Raw genomic sequence first — 19,341 nt, forward strand, 5'->3', positions numbered from 1 at the left:
GAATTACTCATCCTATGGCACAGGGAACTGTGCAAGCCAGTTCCTGTCTTCTTCCTTGATTCTATGGACCTCCAGAAGCCAGGGCTTCCATGGGCCTCCAGAAGTGAGGCATTCAAGAAACAAGTGGAATGGAGCTACCTAGTCTTTCCCATCGCTACACTGCATCCCTGTGTCAGCACAAAGTCAAACATTTCTACACATCTTTGGGTTTGCCCATGTGTGGGTCAACAAAGCAATGTGACACAATAACACTCGCAGTTTAAGTAAAATGCTGTTTTAGGTTTTTAGAATACATTCAGCTGAACATGAAGTGGAAAATGCTAACACACAACATAGGTTGGCTCTGGATACATACACATGCAACTGGGCTGGCAGAAAGTTATTCCCCTGTTTGGGATCATGTAGAATAAGACATGATGTGGTTGATGGGAAAGTGAGGTAATCCCTGAAATCTGGGCAGAACCACTTTCCCTGTATGGACCTCTGCTCATAAATGGTGCCTTTTCCTAATTTGGGGGGATAACTTCTCTCTCTCTCTCTCTCTCTCTCTCTCTCTCTCTCTCTCTCACACACACACACACACACACTACTCCTGACCATCTGTATAGCATTTTCAGGTTGCTGGAGGGGATAAACTTGGGGGGGCGTGTGTGCAGAAATTATACACATTTACATTTTAGTATACAGTGGTGCCTCGGGTTACGAAATTAATTAGTTCCGTGGCACCGTTCGTAACCCGAAAAGCCTTCGTAAGCCGAATTGCCATAGGCGCTAATGGGGAAAAGCCGCGATTCCGTGCGAAAAAGCCGAAAAAAGCACCAAAAGTTTTTTCGTAACCCGAAAAAACATTCGTAACCCGGAACAATGTTTTCCTATGGGATTTTTTCGTATCCCGAAAATTTCGTAACCTGGGTATTTCGTATCCCGAGGTACCACTGTAGTTGCACACATCATATTATGCATCCAACCCATAAGGCAACTTAATTTAAGCCATGGCTGACTTTAGGTTGCACTGATTTTAATGTGGCTTATTCTAAGTCTGACTAATTTTGGATCCATACCAATCTATCTCAAACCTTTTGGAATGAACTCATTTTGTTGTTTTAAACTGTTGTTGTAAGAAACGAAAACAAATATCATGTCTCTATGAGAAGAAAAAAAAGCTAGCAAAAAGCAAGTAAAGTTCAATAAGAAAGCAATCCATACCTCACAGAACATAGGCAACTTTTTGGCAAAATCCACCACTCTCGTGATTGCTGGTGTGATAATTTTTGTAAACTGGCTGAAGGCTTCTAAATCTACTTTCCCGCCTTCTGGGGCATTTACTATTGGTGCTTGTCCAATATCCTCTGGCTGACAACAGAAAAGGAAAACACTGTAAGCAAACAATTTATTTACAATGGATATGGAATCTGGAATGCTGACCATTTAAAGTTATTTAGCTCACTACTACATAACTGGATTATTTCAGAACAAACAAAATAAAACATCATTGGTGAAAGAACATTTTCAAGGGTGCAAAAGAAGTAATGGTATAAGAGAAATGCTTAACAGCTATAATTTTTAAGTATTTTACAGATAGCTATTCATTCTAGTCAATTTACATAATATTGTAAAAACATGTTTATAGCAAGTACCATAGCATGTACATTTCTATACTACTTACCTATGCACTTAAGCACTCCCTAAGCTGTTTACAATGTGTAGGCTAATTGCACTCAACAAGCTGGGTACTCATTTTAGCGACCTTGGAAGGATGCAAGCCTGAGTCAACCCTGGAGCTCCTGGCTGGTATTGAACTCACAACCCTGAGACTGTGAGTAAGGGGCTGCATTACCAGCATTTACTGTATATACTCATATATAAGTCTAGAAATTTAGGTCTAAAAATTGACTCAAAAGACCTGAGTCGACTTATCCACTACGTGTCCTTAAGTTTTACCCCTGACTTATCCATGGGTCATATCAAAACCCATAATTTTGGCCCCAAAACCTGCTCTCGTCTTATACATAAGGTCGACTTATAGTCGAGTATATGGTAAACTCTGCACCACCAGGGCTCCTTATGTTTGCTATTTGTGCCTGAAAGCCTAAAACAGGGGTGCAGGACTGGAAAGGTGAATTGCATTGTCCCCAGCAGGAACTGGAGGTTATTTTGGCAGGCCCCCCCCCCCCCAATATTTCTATTACTTTATTACATTTCTTTTAAAAAATTACAATACATTTGAAAAACAGTAGAATATGACTCATAAAATAGCAAAGTTTTTGGTCATATGGAAGTGGAGGCTACCAGTCACCGCTGTAATACAGTATAAAATTTCAAATGTTCTAATCTAAACTGTCTGATTTTAAAAAAAACCTCTGACAGATACTTGAGGACAGTGACAAAATTTCCCGAGTTTCATTAAAAAACAAAAGCATCCTTCTATATTTTCTGCTTTGGCATTATCTAAAACCAAACATTTTACATCCAGAAAGAGCCCCTGTAACTTCACCATGTCTACAGTCTTAATATTTCTTATTCTTTAATATTTCTTATTAAAATGGCACTCTAAGTGACTAATGATGATGGAATAAAATAAAACAAATACAATGGTAATATACAGATCTTTTTTTTTAAAAGCAACAACTTTCTACATATTGTGGCAATGTTGGGTAAAGGATTCTGGGAGTTGGGCTCCAGAAAGTAACTTGCTCAAGCTCTGTGCATAAATAATGGCTATATGGAACCACCATGTTCAGGGAGAGAAAAACATTCACCTATTGCTGGAGAACAAAATGCCAAGATGACAATTACCATCATGTTCTGCTTGTGGGCCTCCCAGGATGGTGATCCAGTTGGTTTCATTATATGTTATGTTCCTGTTCATCTCCCCCCCCTCCTGCCCCAACTGCATTATTTACACAGGATCATAAAAGCTAAATAATGTTGAATACCAGTTTTTTTGCTCAATTCAGCAGTCAACATGATAGGACTATAGTACCCAGAATCCCCTAGCCAGCACTGTCATGGCTTTCTGGGAGTGGGCATGCTGGCTGGGATATTCTGAGAATTGCAACCAAAAGACTCTGCTCTTCTTTTTCTTTTTTGAAAGACAAGGAGAGAGTAGGAGCATTCTATACCAGCTTCCTTTAAACTGGCACCATGCTACATAGATGTTGTACCAAAGCTCCCATTACTATAACCAGGAAAAATTTCCATCTTGGGTATTATGGGAGTTACAGTCCACTATGGGCAAAGAAAGTTCTGCACTATTGTGGAACCTACCAGAAATTTCCTTTTTTGTTTCCAGTGGCTTCCTTGTGCATTGGTGGCCACATGTGCTTCAGTAACAATTTTAATAAGCTCCCACTCTTCATCTGTTGGCTCAGGTTTCATCCCAATTGTTTTCTGCAACTCTTCCCGACGTCTCTTCTCTCGATTTTCCTCAATCAATTTCCTTTTTGCTAGCCTCTTGCTGTCATCCAACACCACTAATAAGGAAATGGCATGTTATAGAAAAATGGATTTGGAAAGACTTCTTGAAGCTCTGTAATCTGTTTTGGGGATTAGGGTTATCTATCTTGGGAGCTTGCAGCAAGCAAGTTAACTGACAAGTGCAAAACCTGTAGGTCACTTTTATGTGCATAGCAAAGCATGTCTCCAAAATCTAAAAAATTAACTCCAAATGACTGAAATTGATGCGAGCATTAAAAACTTAGATTTCATCTATTGTTATCTGTGACTTAATTTTCAGCTCAAACAAACTTACCTAAAAGTCTCCGTAAATTCAGTACAAAGGAAAATAAATTAAACATTGTCACATTGCTTCTAGCTGCATTTTTGGTAGATTTCAGCTATTAAAAATAGCTTTGGGCGTTGGGGGACTTGTGGGCTCAGTAAAATTTTACATTTGTTGCTGGTTTGGGGTGCATTTAGCTGGAATTCAGATTAATCTCTGAAAGGTTGACACATTTTTTTAAAATGGGGGGGGGGAGATCGGGGACATCAGGAGCCATGCTCTGGGGTATCATATGGTTACAGGCCAGTTTGCCCACCTTTGTCACATAAGGAAGTCCTTTTCACTGGTTTATTATTACAGAGTAACAAAGGAGTGCCTACAATGCTCCTTTTTCAGAAAAAGAGAGGCTCCTTTTCATAAGGAGGCTCTCCACTGAGCAAGAACCATGGAAAATCTACAAATCTGCTCACACAGAAAGCCACCCTACAAACAGGAATTGCTCCTCTTCAGACGGGTTGCTAAGCATGTGAGAAAAACAATGCCAGAGTCTATGAAATCCCGTTTCTGTGAGAAGCACCTCAACAGGGCTTGACGCTAACTACTAAATGGGAATTAGCTTTTATAAGTAATGGCCATTTGACAGAAGCTGTAAGTACCATTATGTAACAGGATATGAGAACAGTACCACCCTCCCAATAGCTAGTAACAAAACTGCTTTTGAAACTAGAGGTAATGCTTAGTCATAATAGCTAGAAGCCATTGATAGCCTTATCCTTTATGGCAGGGGTAGAAATAGTACAGCCCATGGTTAAAATGTCCAGCATGGCCCTTCAGACCTTTACCAACCCACCCACTCCTGAGGGCCTGGTGATCCCCAGCATTGCTTGGCCCAAACCAAAACATTTTAAACACTAAGAACCAATTTTGTGAGGCTACTGCATGCTGTTTGAAGGTGTTCCCTGTTTCGAAATGGCCCAAAATGTCCCCAAACCAATGTAGCAGCAATCGAAAGTAATGCATTGTCATTTTCAGTCACCAAAACAGTAGCAGTGACATTGCGCTTGCAATGGTCTGGGCCTCCAAAGGAGCCAAACTGGTAGTGTAGCCTTCTGGACCCCAGAACATACCAATTCTTATTTTATGGGGTAAATGGGCCTGCTAAAACAAACCTCTATATTCCAAGTTGTCTTTTAAAAAATCTAATTGGACCCTCAGCCAACTTGCTTGCATCCTGGTCTTTATTTTTTCCATTTTGTTAAAAAAGTTAATATCCCACCATCCTCACTACCCCTCGGATAAGTCACTATCTCCATATCATGCAAGTTTCCAGATGCTGTTGGATTGAATTTCCCAGCAGTTCTAGCCAATATAGCCAATGGTGAAGAATATTGGGAGCCGCAGTTCAAGAACAGCTAGAAGGCCACATGAATCTTACCCCTGCTCAGTACTTTAATTTTGAGTTACTCCCACAAATAGTAATCAATCTCTTGGGAAACTTGGAAGACAAGTTGGTTACGGGTTAATCTTGCAGCCATATGCTCTGGTAGTGCTGGCTAAAAATAAAACAAACAACTGCAGCATGACTCATAACAACAGCATCCAACTTCCTATTCTTCCAAATCTTTAAACATGATAATTTCCCTCCTGCAAAACACCTCTCCAAAAAGCTCCCACTCCAGTGGAATAAATTGTTCATCTCCTTAAAATCACACAGAATGGTGAGATTAGGACCAGAAGAAAGGCTAGCCTGAAAGAGTAAATAGAAAATTAAAGCTTTGTGGAAAACATGAGCTGTCTCACAACATCCTATATTCTCAGCCAGCAGACAAAGTTAAAATCGGAAAAATACTGGTCATTATCCTGAACTGAAATAAATATTACCTAAATGAAAACAAACAGCATAGTAAAATAAAGAAGATGCTTACAATCTGTTGCCATGCCAACATAGATGCATTTCTTGAAGCGACATTCCTGGCACTGGTTTCTTGTGACTTTGTCTATCACACATTTTCCTTCATATTTACAGGAGTAAGTTGGGTGAAGATTTTTCTGAATAGTTCTTCGGAAAAAACCCTAGGTTAAAAAAAAAAGAAAGGAAAAAACCCACCAGCTTTCTCTTTGTTGATCATGCCATGCTGAATAGCCTGAATTTTTAATTCTATTTTATTGTTTATATTATTTATTTCTTTATATTATTTAGAGTAGGCCTATTGAATCAATAGGATTTATAAATGTGATGGATTCATTGGGTCTACTCTAGTTATCACTACCAATAGGAATCAGGCCTATAAAGGAGTCTGCAATTTTTATTTACAAACAGTGATGACTATGGAGCATCATTCTAGAATGGCAGTTTTCATTCATTCATTCATTCCTTCATTCATTCATTCATTCCCTCCTCTACTTGGAATGAAGTTTAAATAGAGACTGATATCAAGGCACGTGTAGATCTGGAAAGTCAATGTCAATTTTAGCAATAGAAACATTTACAGTAATGTGTTGAGCTCTTTTTGAAGGGAAGGGTAACTTAAAAGTTAAGTTTTGCATGGACTGTGTTCTGGGAATTCTGATTCCATTGGATGACTTCACCTCACATTCTTCACCTAGAGAACAAGTTAGGTACCTAGACAGGGTCTTAAAACTGAAATCCTTTAGCTTTCCCTGTTTTATTGTCAGGATCCTAATTCCTGCCATGCCTGCTGGTCATATATTTTGAATGTTTTCTAATGCTGGATGATGGGATATGCTACACTAGTGATGATGTTGGGTGGAAAAGAGTGTTTTTATCTTTGAAGTTGGCTATTGAGCAGTTGTGAAAGAGAGGAAATATGTGCTGTAATCTGTCAAAGTCAATCTGATGGGAATGCTTGGTACAAAGTGGGAAGGAGGGATAGTCTGGGAAGAGGAATGTTTTGGTTTGAAAACAAATGGGATATCATCCTGCAAAAACATTTGAATTGTTATGTGCTTTTATTATACTGTGTAGCTAAAACTGATTCAGTCCTGACAACATTGTTATGCTGGGAGTAACTGGTTTTCTGGTTCACTGGAGCTTGAATTTCTGAACTGAAACTAGCCATTACATGACAGAAATAAATCTTGTCAACCGAGAAGAAACACCCTATTGTACTGTGTTGGATTCAGCACCTTGCTGTAGCTGATCAAATGTTCTTTAAATATGTTCTTAATATTCCCCCCCACCCCCCCCACCCCCGATTTATGATCAGAAAGCTGAGTTCAGTCAGTGAAAAGAGATTAGAATGAGACTTGACAATATCTTTCAAAATTTATCAGGAGATGTCTTACAGAAATCAGCAATCAGCTGATTCCTTGTCTGAAGGCAAGAAACAAAGCAATGGATCAACTAGCTGCCTCTGCAAATAATCAGTCTAGACACTAGGAAGAGTTATTTAACTGTTGGAGGTGTGGAGCACACTAGTCCACATTGTCTTCTCTCATTGTAGAACTTCCACCACAGGCAGACTGTTGAGATATTTAATTAGATTTCATACTATCTAAACAATATGGAGATACAGTTCAGTAGACCACAGAGGACTAAAATCCGTTCAACCTAGAAAATGAGGAAATCAAAGTAGTATACGAGTCTCTGTACCTTGGATGAAACATTGATCAGAATGCAGGCTACAGTCAAGAACTCAGAAGAAGATTAGGAATGGGAAGGGCAGCTATGAACGAACCAGGCCTGAAGTGTAAAGATATACAACTGAGCACAAAAGTTAGAATCGTCCAAGCCACTGTATTCCCCATCACCATATACAGATACAAGAGCTGGACAGTGAAGAAAGTGGATAAGAAGAAAATCAAGTCATCTGAGATGCGTTGCTAGAGAACAGAGCTGAAGATACCGTGGACAGCCAAAAAGACAAACACATGGGTCCCAGCACAGATCAAGCTTGAAATCTCCCTGGAGGCCAAGATAATTAAACTGAGGGTCATATTTTGGAGACATCATGAGAAGGTGAGACTCTTTAGAAAATACAATAATGCTAGGAAAGGTGGATGGAAGTAGAAAGAGAGGTAGATCATATGCTAGATTGATGGACTCTATTAAGAAGGAGGCAGGCATGAAGTTACAGGTTCTAAGCAGAGCAGTGGAGGACAGGGAGTCTTGGAGGTGTTTCATCCACAGCATCAGCATGGATCAGAGATGTCTTGAAGGCAGTTAACAACAACAACAAGGGGAAGTTGGGATATGCTCTCAACATAATTTGATCTGAGTTCTGAGTGTTGAGTTCTGAAGAAACTAACAACAGAATGAGGCTGTGGAAAGTGATGAATGGCTGACACCATTCCTGAAACTTCCTCCACATGTCAGTTTCCACAGGAGTTTTGAACAGGGATGAAAAGCTATGGCAATACTTCTGGCTCACAAATTACTATGACAATGTGCAGGGTAAAAAGAGAAGAGAGGCCCTCTAAGTCCTCTTAATTATAATTTATTCAGCAGAATGCATTTTCATTAAAATCTCTGTTCTTCAAGTGACCCATTACGAAGTGATTCCTAAAATGCATTCTACTGAATAGGCTATAATTTATAGAATACTCTGTTCTTCAAGTAACCTGCTACAAAGTGGTTCCTAAAATGTATTGGGCTGAATGGGTTATAATTTAGTGTATCTCAGAGTTTTTCTCTTTTTGTTCCTGCATTTGTGACATCCCATTTTCTTTCATGTGAAGAGCCAAAAGGGCATTTAATTTATTGCTATGTACATCTGTTATGGAAATTGTAGACTTCAGGGAACTGAGCAAAGACCAGAATGATTTCTTTGCCTTGTTATGTCTGTCTTCAGCTTGGTTCCTGCTCAGGTTTTACTACAAAGAGCTAACAGAGCTATATTGGCTTCCAAATGCTACAACAGTACTGGAGGTTCTACTTGATACTTTTTCAGTCATTGCCTTTTCAATGTCCACAATTCCTGGGGTAGAACTAAATTATCACCATATGTGATGGCCAGGTGAGCTTAACTGTGACAACAGGGAAAGCAGCAACACTGCTAATTTTTTCTTGGTGGGGAAAATAAAACATTGGCCTGATACATGCAGAATGAGGGAGACAACTTCCAAAGCATTGAGAAAAGGAAAGGAAACCAGTTTACAGAATGGCAATGCAACAACCAATGCATAACAGATCCAGCCTACAAAAGAAATTAAAATCTACATAAAAATCAAACGAGGATGATAATCCAGTTCCATCCAAGAAACCTCCAACACACTTCCATTCTGCAATTAACATAAAATGGGAGTGGGTAGCAAGCAAAACAGTTCCAGTCAATAAAACAGAACTTCCTATGTAAACATGAGAATATAGTTGGCCCTCCACATTTGCGGCTTTGACTTTTGTGGATTTGATTATTTGAGGTTTTGATTGCTATGTTCTCTCTAGGAATCTCTAGGGCCTCCAGTGCAACTCTGCCAGAGGTTGACCATAGAGTTGTGCTGGAGAACCTAAAAGTTCCTAGAGAAAACACTTCTCTAGGCTTTTGTAGGTCCCCCCAGCATGATTCCATGCAGATGTTGGCTATAGAGTTGCACTGGAGGGCCTGGAGATTCCTAGAGAGGTGTTCTCTTAGCTAAAAAAGAACAATTTTTTTATTTGTGGTTTTTCCACATTCATAAGGATCCAGCGAATGTGGAGGGACCACTGTAGTTTAAATTGGAATGGGGGTGGCTAGGTGCATTCAGGCTGGGGACCTGTCTCCCCTTCCCAATCCCTGACAGGCTGCACCTGACCCAAACTCAGCTGCTGCTTTGATGAAAACAAAAAACAAAGTCATTTCCAGTCTCTGTTTTAGCCTGTTTCAAGCCAATTTTTGCGAGTGTGAAGGTTTGAAGATCTGTGCCACTGTTGGAGGCTACCAAGAGTAACAATTTGCTGTTTGGGGGTTAACTGTAGCGCCTGATATTTTTCCAGGTGATGGAGGCACTTGGGAACTCTGCAGGGGTTTGGGGGCATTGCAAAAATTCCCCTGGAGATACAATTTCCCCAAATCTGGTACAGTATAGATCAATTGGATTTGTCTGGCTTTTAGTAGTTTTTCCTAATGGTTTTTCAGTATCCCCAGATAAAGAGCTCTCAGAAAATTTATTAGACTACAATGAAAAAATATGAAATTCCACCATGAATAAATATGAAATTCTATTAAAAACAAAAAGTAATAATACTGCTATGTTATCACTATCTGTAACAGATGTTGCTTCCTAAACAGCCTGTTGTCCTTTTATGTAAAATACAGTATCTGGAGAACAATGTGGCTTATCATTTTCATCTCCCAAACTTTTGCTGTGGCTATTATTTACCTTGCAGCCTTCACAGGTGATGCAACGATAGTGATACCCAGTGGCTTTGTCACCACAAACCACACACAGCTCGTCCTTGTCTAAGTAACTGGGTATGTACCCTGCACATAGAGAGAGAGAGAGAGAGAGAGAGAGAGAGAGAGAGAGAGTCAGTTGGCAGGGATATTCAGGGAAAGGATATACATGGTTAATCATTTTTAAATCAGCAGTTTCTTATTCAGTATGCAGGAAGTGCATTAAAATATTGCTCAGTCAAGAAATGTTCAATAACCTAAGATGGTGTACCCAGTGCTGAGCACTTACATATTCTGGTTGTTATAATCCAAGTTTGTTAAATGAAAGTGAAACTCCCCTTCTTGAACTCAATGGGAATTAAAAACCATTAACTGTGGTGAATCATCCCGGCATGACAGAAAGTGAGCCACAAAGTATCATTACAAAGTCAAACATTTTTCAAACTAGCTGATTGCACAGAACAGGAATGGGACTCTTCCAGCCCTGCAGATGATGTTGGACTGCAACTGCAAACAATCTTTACCATTGGGTATTTTTTGCAAAGCCGGCTGAGACTTGTAGTCCAATGATATCTTGGAGGGTCACAAGATTTCCATTCCTGGTCCAGAAAGATGGAGAGAGGAAATTGGGCAAAACCCACACCAAGAATTGGCTTGCAAGGGGAAACTAGTATTTATTCACCAGCTCTCCAGTGAAACCATCTCCAGCAGGCTTTGCCTCTCCCTAGCTGTCATATATCAGCCATTCCTCCAAGATGAGCAATCTCCTAACATGTCTGAGTTTTCTTGTTTTAATTTCCCTTTCTCTTTTCTTTTGTGTCATGTCCTTTTACACAATAAGGCTGAGGATAGGGACTGTCTTGTAGTTTTAATTAATAAGTAAGCCACTCAGGGATACTTTCCAGTTGTAGCACAGTTATAGCAAATGCTATAAATGAATAAACAAACAAATGAACAAATAGATAAAGCAAAGAATATAAATACACTAAATGTTCTATCATCACAATCTATGCAAAGAAGAGGGGCTGAAATAAACAACTCACTTGAAATTAGTTCCTCAAACAAATAATAAAGGTTATGTTGTACTTTTAACTTTACAAGGGATAACCTAACTCATTTTGTGATATCACCGTAAATATTTAGTTACTTTGGCCCTGTCCAGATGGGCCCTTTGCAGTGCGTCCATGACGTGATAGGGTTGCCTTGGGGTGGTGCATGCACACGCCCCGCAACCCTAGCACGTTATGCATGCACCGCAGTTGCGCAGCATCATACATACGGTGCGCGCAACGATTACGTCGCAGCTGCGCCGCCTCTAAATGGTGCTGTGCAGCTGCGACGTAACTGCGCCATCTTTGGTGCTTTGTGGCGCTGCAAACAGGAGCCGCCTTAGGGAGCTGCTTTTTTGCTGCACAGCAGCGCTGCATAATTTATATGCTGCGGTGCTCCTGCACAGCAGAGAGAGGCACCTCTTTTTGGCGGTCTGTACCCCGCCTTTAATAGCTCTTCTTATGGTCTCACCAACTTGTGGACAGTGAATACCACATGAATCAGTTCCTGCTTGATTACTGGTTTTTGTAGGAGGGGAAGCAATGATGAGATAAGAAACGAGGAGAAAATGTTTGATGTCAGAGATCAGCAGCTTGTAACACTCAGATTATTTTAAAAAGAACTAAAAACAAATATTCCAATTACTTTTGAAAAATGAAAAAAATAAATAGTGGGTTTTTTAAAATCACTAATTGTACCTAAGTACATTAAGCACCCTTGTAACTATCATAATTACTTTGAATAAGAAATAGCCCAAGCTCTGCAGGAAAATAAACAATTATTGTATTGCTAAGACAAAAGCATGCAGGTAAAAATAGTGGAAGCCGTTGCTAGGTAGTTCCCAAATAAGAGTCCCCAGGTGTTATTAAGATTTCCATTTTTAAATACTGGGAATTGTAATCCAGAGTTCCCTGCTTTGGGACCACTGTTGTAAAAGTTCATATACATACATTGGATACATTTAAATTAGTATATTGTATGGATTTCACTATCTTTGGAGTGCAGGAGAGACCCAGGGAAAAACCAAATGTGGTGTGTGAAGACCTAGCAAACCTAGAGATAAGGAAGGAACAGCTACATAAACAGTAAAATGGCCTGAGATTGTACCACATAATTTCAGTAGTGTAAGTGAAGTAGGGTGGTTGCAGACAACAGTTACCGTATTGTAACTCAAGTAGGGACATCCCACTTGGGAACAACTTGAAAAGGGACATCAAACAGGCCAGGTTATGCAATGTGGTGTGTGTTTGTTTTCAGTGCATACTAATGAAGCATGCTCTTAAAAATCACATGCCAACTTGTTTAGTGATGGAAGCAGGCCATGCAGAGCCGTGCTCAAAATTCCTATTGGTCCTCTGTCTGAAGTAAAATAATGTAAGGTAAAGTAATGTACACAGTAAAGTACATTCAAGCCATTGGATCTGCATTGATGACAGAGAAGAAGAGGGGGCATATATGCTATCAGCCAGCATTTTGCATAACAGCTTGTCAGGAGAAGTAATCTGTCAATGTAAAAACGAAATTCTAGATGAAAAATATATTTTAAAAAAAGGAAAAGGTGCCACTTCTTGGGAGTAGGGATTTCTCATGCTTTAGATAATATACCAGTCAGTAAGCTAGAGAATAATTATCTATCTTAAGATCAAATCAGACTCAGGAAACTCCTGACACTACTGAGATCCAACTAAATTCAGTGTCACCTAGTGAAAAAAGCTATATAATTACATTATCCATGGAGGATGTCAAGTGGGAACATGCTGTGAGTGCAGAAATGATTAGTTATTAGAAAAACAGCAAATCAGAGGAATGCCACTGTGGCAGGAAAAGACTCATACGCAACTTGTGACAGAACAGTATTCGCAGAAGACAGTAGTTGTAAATGGTATAGCATCTACGTAAAACTGTTCTCTGTCATCACTAAACAAGTTTATTCTCAGAAGAAGAAAAAAAGCCCCAACAACCCAAAATGTTTCAAAAGTTCCATTTTGTCAAATGTTGTAAGGGTAGCCTTCTCCAACTTGGTGCCTTCTAAATGTTTTGGATTAAAATCCCCAGAATTCTTCACTACGGTCCAAAACATATTGTAGAAATAATCCAGTTTGAGACCGCTTTAACTGCCCTGGCTCAATGTTAGGGAAATCCAGAAACTCTAGTTTTATGAGACATTTAGCTTTCTCTGTCAGAGAGCCCTGGTGCCACCACAAACCACAACTCCCAGGATTCCCTAGCATTGAGCCAGGACAGTTAAAGCAGTCTCAAACTGGATTATTTCTGCAATGTGTTTTGGACCTATGCTGTCTGAGGCAATCCAAACCATCTAGGTAGCACTAGCAGACATGACTATTTGCATACAGCTAACCCTGGATTTTATGTGCAGTAGTCATGCATTCCCATAAAAATACTCCCAGTGGAACATTTTCTTATTTTAATTATACATATTTTATACTTAAATAATATTTTCTGTTAAGTCAAAGTGCTTATTAAATATACAGATTTAATCTTCAAATAAGCAAAATGAGATGGGGGACACAATGCAAACCATCTGGAACCTTATCAATAAACATGAGCATGTTCTACAAACAATTATTTAGCTAGGCAGAATTTAGATCAGAATGGTGTTATGGTAAATATGTGGGATTGCAGTATGTGTGTTGTTTGTTACAGAGTCATTGGTGGAATAATGACACATGTAATCAGTGGACTCATTAGAAATTAGACAGAGCCTTTCCTAAACAAATGTAAGGCAGAAACAGACGGCTGTATGGGGGCGGCTTTATGCCACCCCTTTGAGCGCCAGATTGGGATTGTGGCAACCGCACACAGCAGCTCCAATCCAGCATTTTTCTGCTTCAAAAAGAAGCTGCTTCAAAATGATGCTTCTTTTTGCACCGGAAAAAGGCCGCCTTTTCTGCTGTGATGGCGGGTTTTCGGTGCTTCTGCGCCATGCTGCATGTAAATGTTGTGCCACCGGAGAGCTGAAATGCTCAAGTTTTAGGGTGTGCGCTTGCCATGTCACAACCACGCTGTGACGTGCAGACAGTAAGCGTCCGTCACGTCAAAATGGTGGCACCCATGTGTATAGGGCGCCACCAATTTTACGCCCCCTGTACATACTAGGGGTGAGGCCTGATTGGATGCTGTGTCCTTGGCCAACCCCTAGTACGCACTGGGGGTGGAGCAAAGGCCCGTCTGTAATGGGCCTATGACAGGTTGAAGCCACCAAGAACTGAGTATTGTCCTACCTATTAGTCTTGGGAGGTTTCAATATGGCATGAGTAATGTATTTTTCTTGAAAGTAACTTTCCAAATTCCATCACTCATGTATAGGGGCCAGCTGGATGTATGATAGCCCCCCTATATTTTTTACTGACTTACAGGAGGTCCGCTGCCGTCTCCAGGAGGGCTCCCAGGGTGGCAGAGGGCCTCTGCGGGGCCCGCTGCCATCCCTGGTGCCCTGCAGGAGGGCTCCCAGGGTGGCAGGGGGCCTCTGCGGGGCCCGCTGCCATCTCTGGGGCCCTCCAGGTGGGCTCCCAGGGCGGCAGGGGGCCTCTGTGGGGCCCGCTGCCATCTCTGGGGCCCTCCAGGCGGGCTCCCTGGGTGGCTGGGGGCCTCTGCGGAGCCCGCTGCCATCTCTGGGGCCCTGCAGGAGGGCTCCCAGGGCGGCAGGGGGCCTCTGGGAGGCCCGGTGCCATCGCTGGGGCCCTTCAGGGGGTCCTCCAGCGCTGGCAGGCCCCCCCAGCTTTTTTGCTGGTTTCTGACGGGGCCTGGGGCCCCGTCAGGGGCCAGCAAAAATGGGGAGGCCTGGCCCCCGGAGGGTGGAAGCTCCGCCCCCGGCATGCGGCCCCGCCCCTGGAGGGTGGAAGCTCCACCCCCAGCACACAGCCCCGCCCCGGAGGGTCGAAGCTCCACCCCCCAGCTTCGGCCCCCCAGTCGCCTGAGGGACAGCAACCTGGCCCCCCGGCTCAAAAAGGTTGCCTACCCCTGCTCTTAGTCTTGCCTACTTTATAGAGTTGTTGCAAGTGGGGGGGGGCATTCAAGTATGTTACCTTGAAATAATTGGTGTCTAATTTGAGTCCTCTCAGCTTGTGCAAAATGTTTCAAATCCTGCTTAATATTAGGTTGATGAATTGTAAAGTAAAATTAGGTATTCACTGAAGACATGTTAACAGTATTTATGTTGAGATACCATTATGAATAGATAGGTGGATAGATACATAGACAGATGAGAGATAGTTTATTCACAATATATACCCTATATCTACAGTTTAGAGTTATTTTGCTTAATGGAAATTTCCAACATCTCAACACACTGCATACCACGCATAGGTCTACCCTCTCCGGGAAAGCATCATAAAAAATTCCCCCCATAGCTCAAACATTGTAAGAATTGCAGTCCAGAAAGGCTAACATTCACAAGCTCTGCAAAAAGCATATAAATATAGACTGAATATCTTCTACTTGTAAATAGCCACGAGCCTTCTTCTATTTGGCAGGCATACAAGAAACATTTTGTATGCAGGGGAAGTTATTTTTTACCACTGAGACCTGCATTGGTTCCAGGGGTGTAAAATGGGAAGGGGCAGCGGCAAAATATGATAATTGCTGCTCCCAATAAAAATTCTGTTTCCTCATTAATTTTTAAGTTCAATTTCCAAATTTACATTTACATAAAGCATTGTAGAGTGAGAAAGTGAAAACTGTTCACACCTAGAACTCTTAGTGTTTGCATTCCCTTGGTAACTCTGCATGACCCTTTGGATTTTAAATTGTGTCTCTGAGGCCTGTTACAGACTGCCAAAATAAAGCTGCTTGGGGTCTCTTTGGAGGTATGCTGTTTAAATGATACATGCATCCTAAGAATCCGGAAGCTGCACCAAAGCTGCCCTCCAGTGCTTAGGAATGGAGTGTGGCTTTGGTGCAACCTCCGGACTCTTAGGACCCAGGCATCATTTAAATAGCATACCTCCAAAGAGACCCGAAGCAGTTTTATTTTGGCAGTCTGTAACAGGCCTAAATGTTTAACCCAAGTATTAAATACTGCAATGCTATAAAGTTGGGTACTGATGGAAAAATTCATTTGGCGGGATGAATGATTACTTAGGGGAACAATGTTTTGCTTTGCTTCCTGTAGCTTGATATCTATATATTGAAGGTTCCTTACTGTTCAAAAACATGAGAACATGGGGGGGGGGGGGGGGGAGTTTGCAGCAGACTAAAGAGGGGTGAGGGAATGAATGAAATGGAGAATAAACTTCCTGCCCACAGAAGTGCAAAGGGATGATGAATGTGGAAGAATATATCATCTGAATTAGAGATGGACAAAGCTTGGCTTTCTAGATCTTGTTAGACTGAGACTTCCATCAGCCCTAGGAAGCATAGCCAATGGTAAGGAAGACAAGGGACTGCATTCTAAACTCCTGGAGGGGTGTATTTTACCTAAATGAATAAATGAAAAGAAAAGATCCTTTAAAAGATGCCAGCCACAGATGCTGGCGAAACGTCAGGAATAAACTCTTATAGAACATGGCCACATAGCCTGAAAAACCCACAAAAAACTATCCTTTACAAGTGTTCCCTTCTGAAGTACATTCCTCTATTTGTTTGCTGAATCAACATATTGCTCATTTAAGTTGTGATATGCTTATGGAAAGGAGAAAGGACCTTATTATAATAGGGTGAATTCAAGACACAACAGAACTTGATTCCTGACAGAATATTATGTGTCAACAATGATAATAATTGTAGCAAAATCAAGAGATATTTGGCTGCTAATAACTAGCATTTGGCAATAAATAATAATTACGACTACAACACAACCTGGGTCTTTCCTGCTTTCTAATGATGAAAAACTCACAGTGGGATCTCAAGTGGCTTCTTAGGTTCTGCTATAGTAGCACTTCAAATAAGTAGGCCAAAACTCATAAATTTCGCTTCTTGTTGTTGCTAACTGCTGTCAAGTCAACTTCAACTGATGGTGACTCTATGAATGAAAGAATGAATGCTCAGATCTTACACTTTCAGGGCTGTTGCTTCTTTGACTGAGGCTATCAATCTGTAAGGCAGTCTTCCTCTTTTCCTTCTGCCTTCCACCTTACCAAGCATTACTTTATTTTCTAGTGAATCATATCTTTTCATGATATGTTCAAAGTATCACAGTCTCAGTTTAGTACAATAACATCCAAAAATCTATAAAACAGTGATACCTTTAATTGGCCAATGAGAATGCACAAACTACATGTTGCAAGCTTTCAAAGCTCCATTGGTTTCTTCACTGGGCAAAGGTGTTAAAATTTATACAGGAGGAAAAAATTATGATGATGTACAGTATATTGTCCATACCACCTGAACTGAGAACAGCTACATCTTGACAAAATGCAGGCCTCCAACAATTTATTATTGTGAGTTTGCATGTAATTATGCAAAGTAATTTCAGGTGACTTGGTCCTGAATAGGAAACTGAGATTCATCTGCTACAGAAAAGGTCTTCTAGTAGAGATGGAAGAGCAGGGAAGCTAGAATTGGTTTGAGGATGTGGATTGACATAGCTGCTTTGCATTTTTGGATTCTCCTTAGTATCAGAGCGATAGGGACTGTCATGGTGAGTGCCTGCTTTTCCAAATTTACAACTACATTTTATGATTGTCCCAATTTGGCAGAGACAGTCCCAATTAACCTTTTGTCATCATTCCACTTTTGCAGCTACTTTTAAAATATCCAGGTTCTCATCCCACTTCCCACTTTGTCTTCAGTTTACTTCAAATGTTATAAACTGGAGACATATTGGATTGCAAAAGAAGTATATTTTTTGTGTTGCAAATGGATGTTAAATTTCCTGACTTTGAGAATCTCCCAGCAACCACATGGCCAGAAGGAGGAGGTGCAAGCCTGCAAGTAATACCCCTCCATACCATTTGAACTGGGAACAGAAACACCAAAATGCAGGTCTATGATTAATATCTTCAACTTTTCCCCCCTGTATGATTTGTAACACTTTGGCTGATGAAGAAGCCGGTAGAGCTTTGAAAGCTTGCAACATGTACTGTATATTGTGTATTTTAGTTGGCCAATACAGGTATCACTGTTTGGTGGATTTTTTAAAAATGTTTTTGGTGTTACAAACTGAGTTCAACGTGCAAAAGAAGTCTGTACTCATCTAACTCAGCAGGGAGAAAAGGAGAGGAGTGAGTGAGCTTTGGCTTTTCCCAGCAGGTTGAGGCAAAAGCAAATGGTGACAAGCTCTCCTAACTTGTATCTTCTTCAACACTATAACTTTTACCATATTGTCTACATTCTAGTGTTACTTGTCCAAATGTATCCAAATGTTGGATGGTATGCAACTACACTTTGTTTTTAGCACCTTTCAAGTCAACCTCAACTTATGGTAACCCTATGAACAAGAGACCTCCAAGTCACCCTGTCCTCAACCGCCCTGCTCAGCTCTTGCAGATTCATAGCCATGATTTCTCTGATTCAACCTAGCCATCTATCCATCCTCTTTTCCTATTGCCCTCAACTTTACCAAGCATTATAGTGAGCCTTTCTTCTCATGATATGGCCAAAATATGATAAGTTCAGTTTAGTCATCTTTGCTTTCAAGGAGAGTTTGGGACTGATCTGCTCTAGGACCCATCCACCTTTTAGCAGGCCATGGTACTCTCAGAATTTTTGTCTAGCACCGCAGCTCAAATGAATTTATGCTTTTTATTTCTATCAGCCTTTTTCACTGTCTAGCTCTCATAACCATACATAGAAATGGGAAATACAATGGTATGGACAATCGTAACTTTAGTATTTAATATGTCTTTACACTTCAGGATCTTGTCTAGTTCCTTCATAGCTGCCTTTCCAAGTCCTATCTTCTTCTGATTTCTTGAATGCAGTCTTCACTTTGATTGATGAATGAGCCAAAGTATGGAAAAACTTGAACTATTTTTATCTTTTCATCATCTACTCTACTCTGTGGTCATAATTTTTGTTTTCTTGATGTTCAGCTGTAAACCTGCCATTCAGCTTTCTGCCTTGACCTTCTTCAATAATCTTTTCATATCTCTATTTTCTGCTAGTATTATATTATCATCTGTGTCTCTTAGATTGCTGATGTTCCTTCCTCCAATTTCATGCTTCCTCCCTCTAAATCCAATCTTGCTTTTCATATGATGTTCTTGGCATACAAAATAAATAGATAGGGAATTACATTACTGATTGCCACTGAAAGGGAGCACCCAGACTTTGCTTCAC

At 40.7% G+C, this 19,341-nt stretch overlaps 1 protein-coding gene across 4 annotated transcripts in view; it reads right to left on the reverse strand.

Moving 5' to 3' along the window:
• The window catches only part of THRB (thyroid hormone receptor beta), a 240,343-nt gene that overhangs the window by 9,888 nt on the left and 211,114 nt on the right, over nt 1-19,341 (reverse strand). For all 4 annotated transcript variants that reach the window (XM_042477056.1, XM_042477055.1, XM_042477057.1 and 1 more), the window contains 4 exons: nt 10,040-10,140; nt 5,647-5,794; nt 3,268-3,473; nt 1,207-1,353 (listed from right to left, as the gene is read on the reverse strand). In XM_042477056.1, coding sequence (XP_042332990.1) covers nt 1,207-1,353; nt 3,268-3,473; nt 5,647-5,794; nt 10,040-10,140 — 602 coding nt within the window. The remainder of the gene's footprint in view (nt 1-1,206; nt 1,354-3,267; nt 3,474-5,646; nt 5,795-10,039; nt 10,141-19,341) is intronic.

The sequence above is a fragment of the Sceloporus undulatus genome, chromosome 6, assembly GCF_019175285.1.
Source record: "Sceloporus undulatus isolate JIND9_A2432 ecotype Alabama chromosome 6, SceUnd_v1.1, whole genome shotgun sequence".
NCBI lineage: Eukaryota > Metazoa > Chordata > Lepidosauria > Squamata > Phrynosomatidae > Sceloporus > Sceloporus undulatus.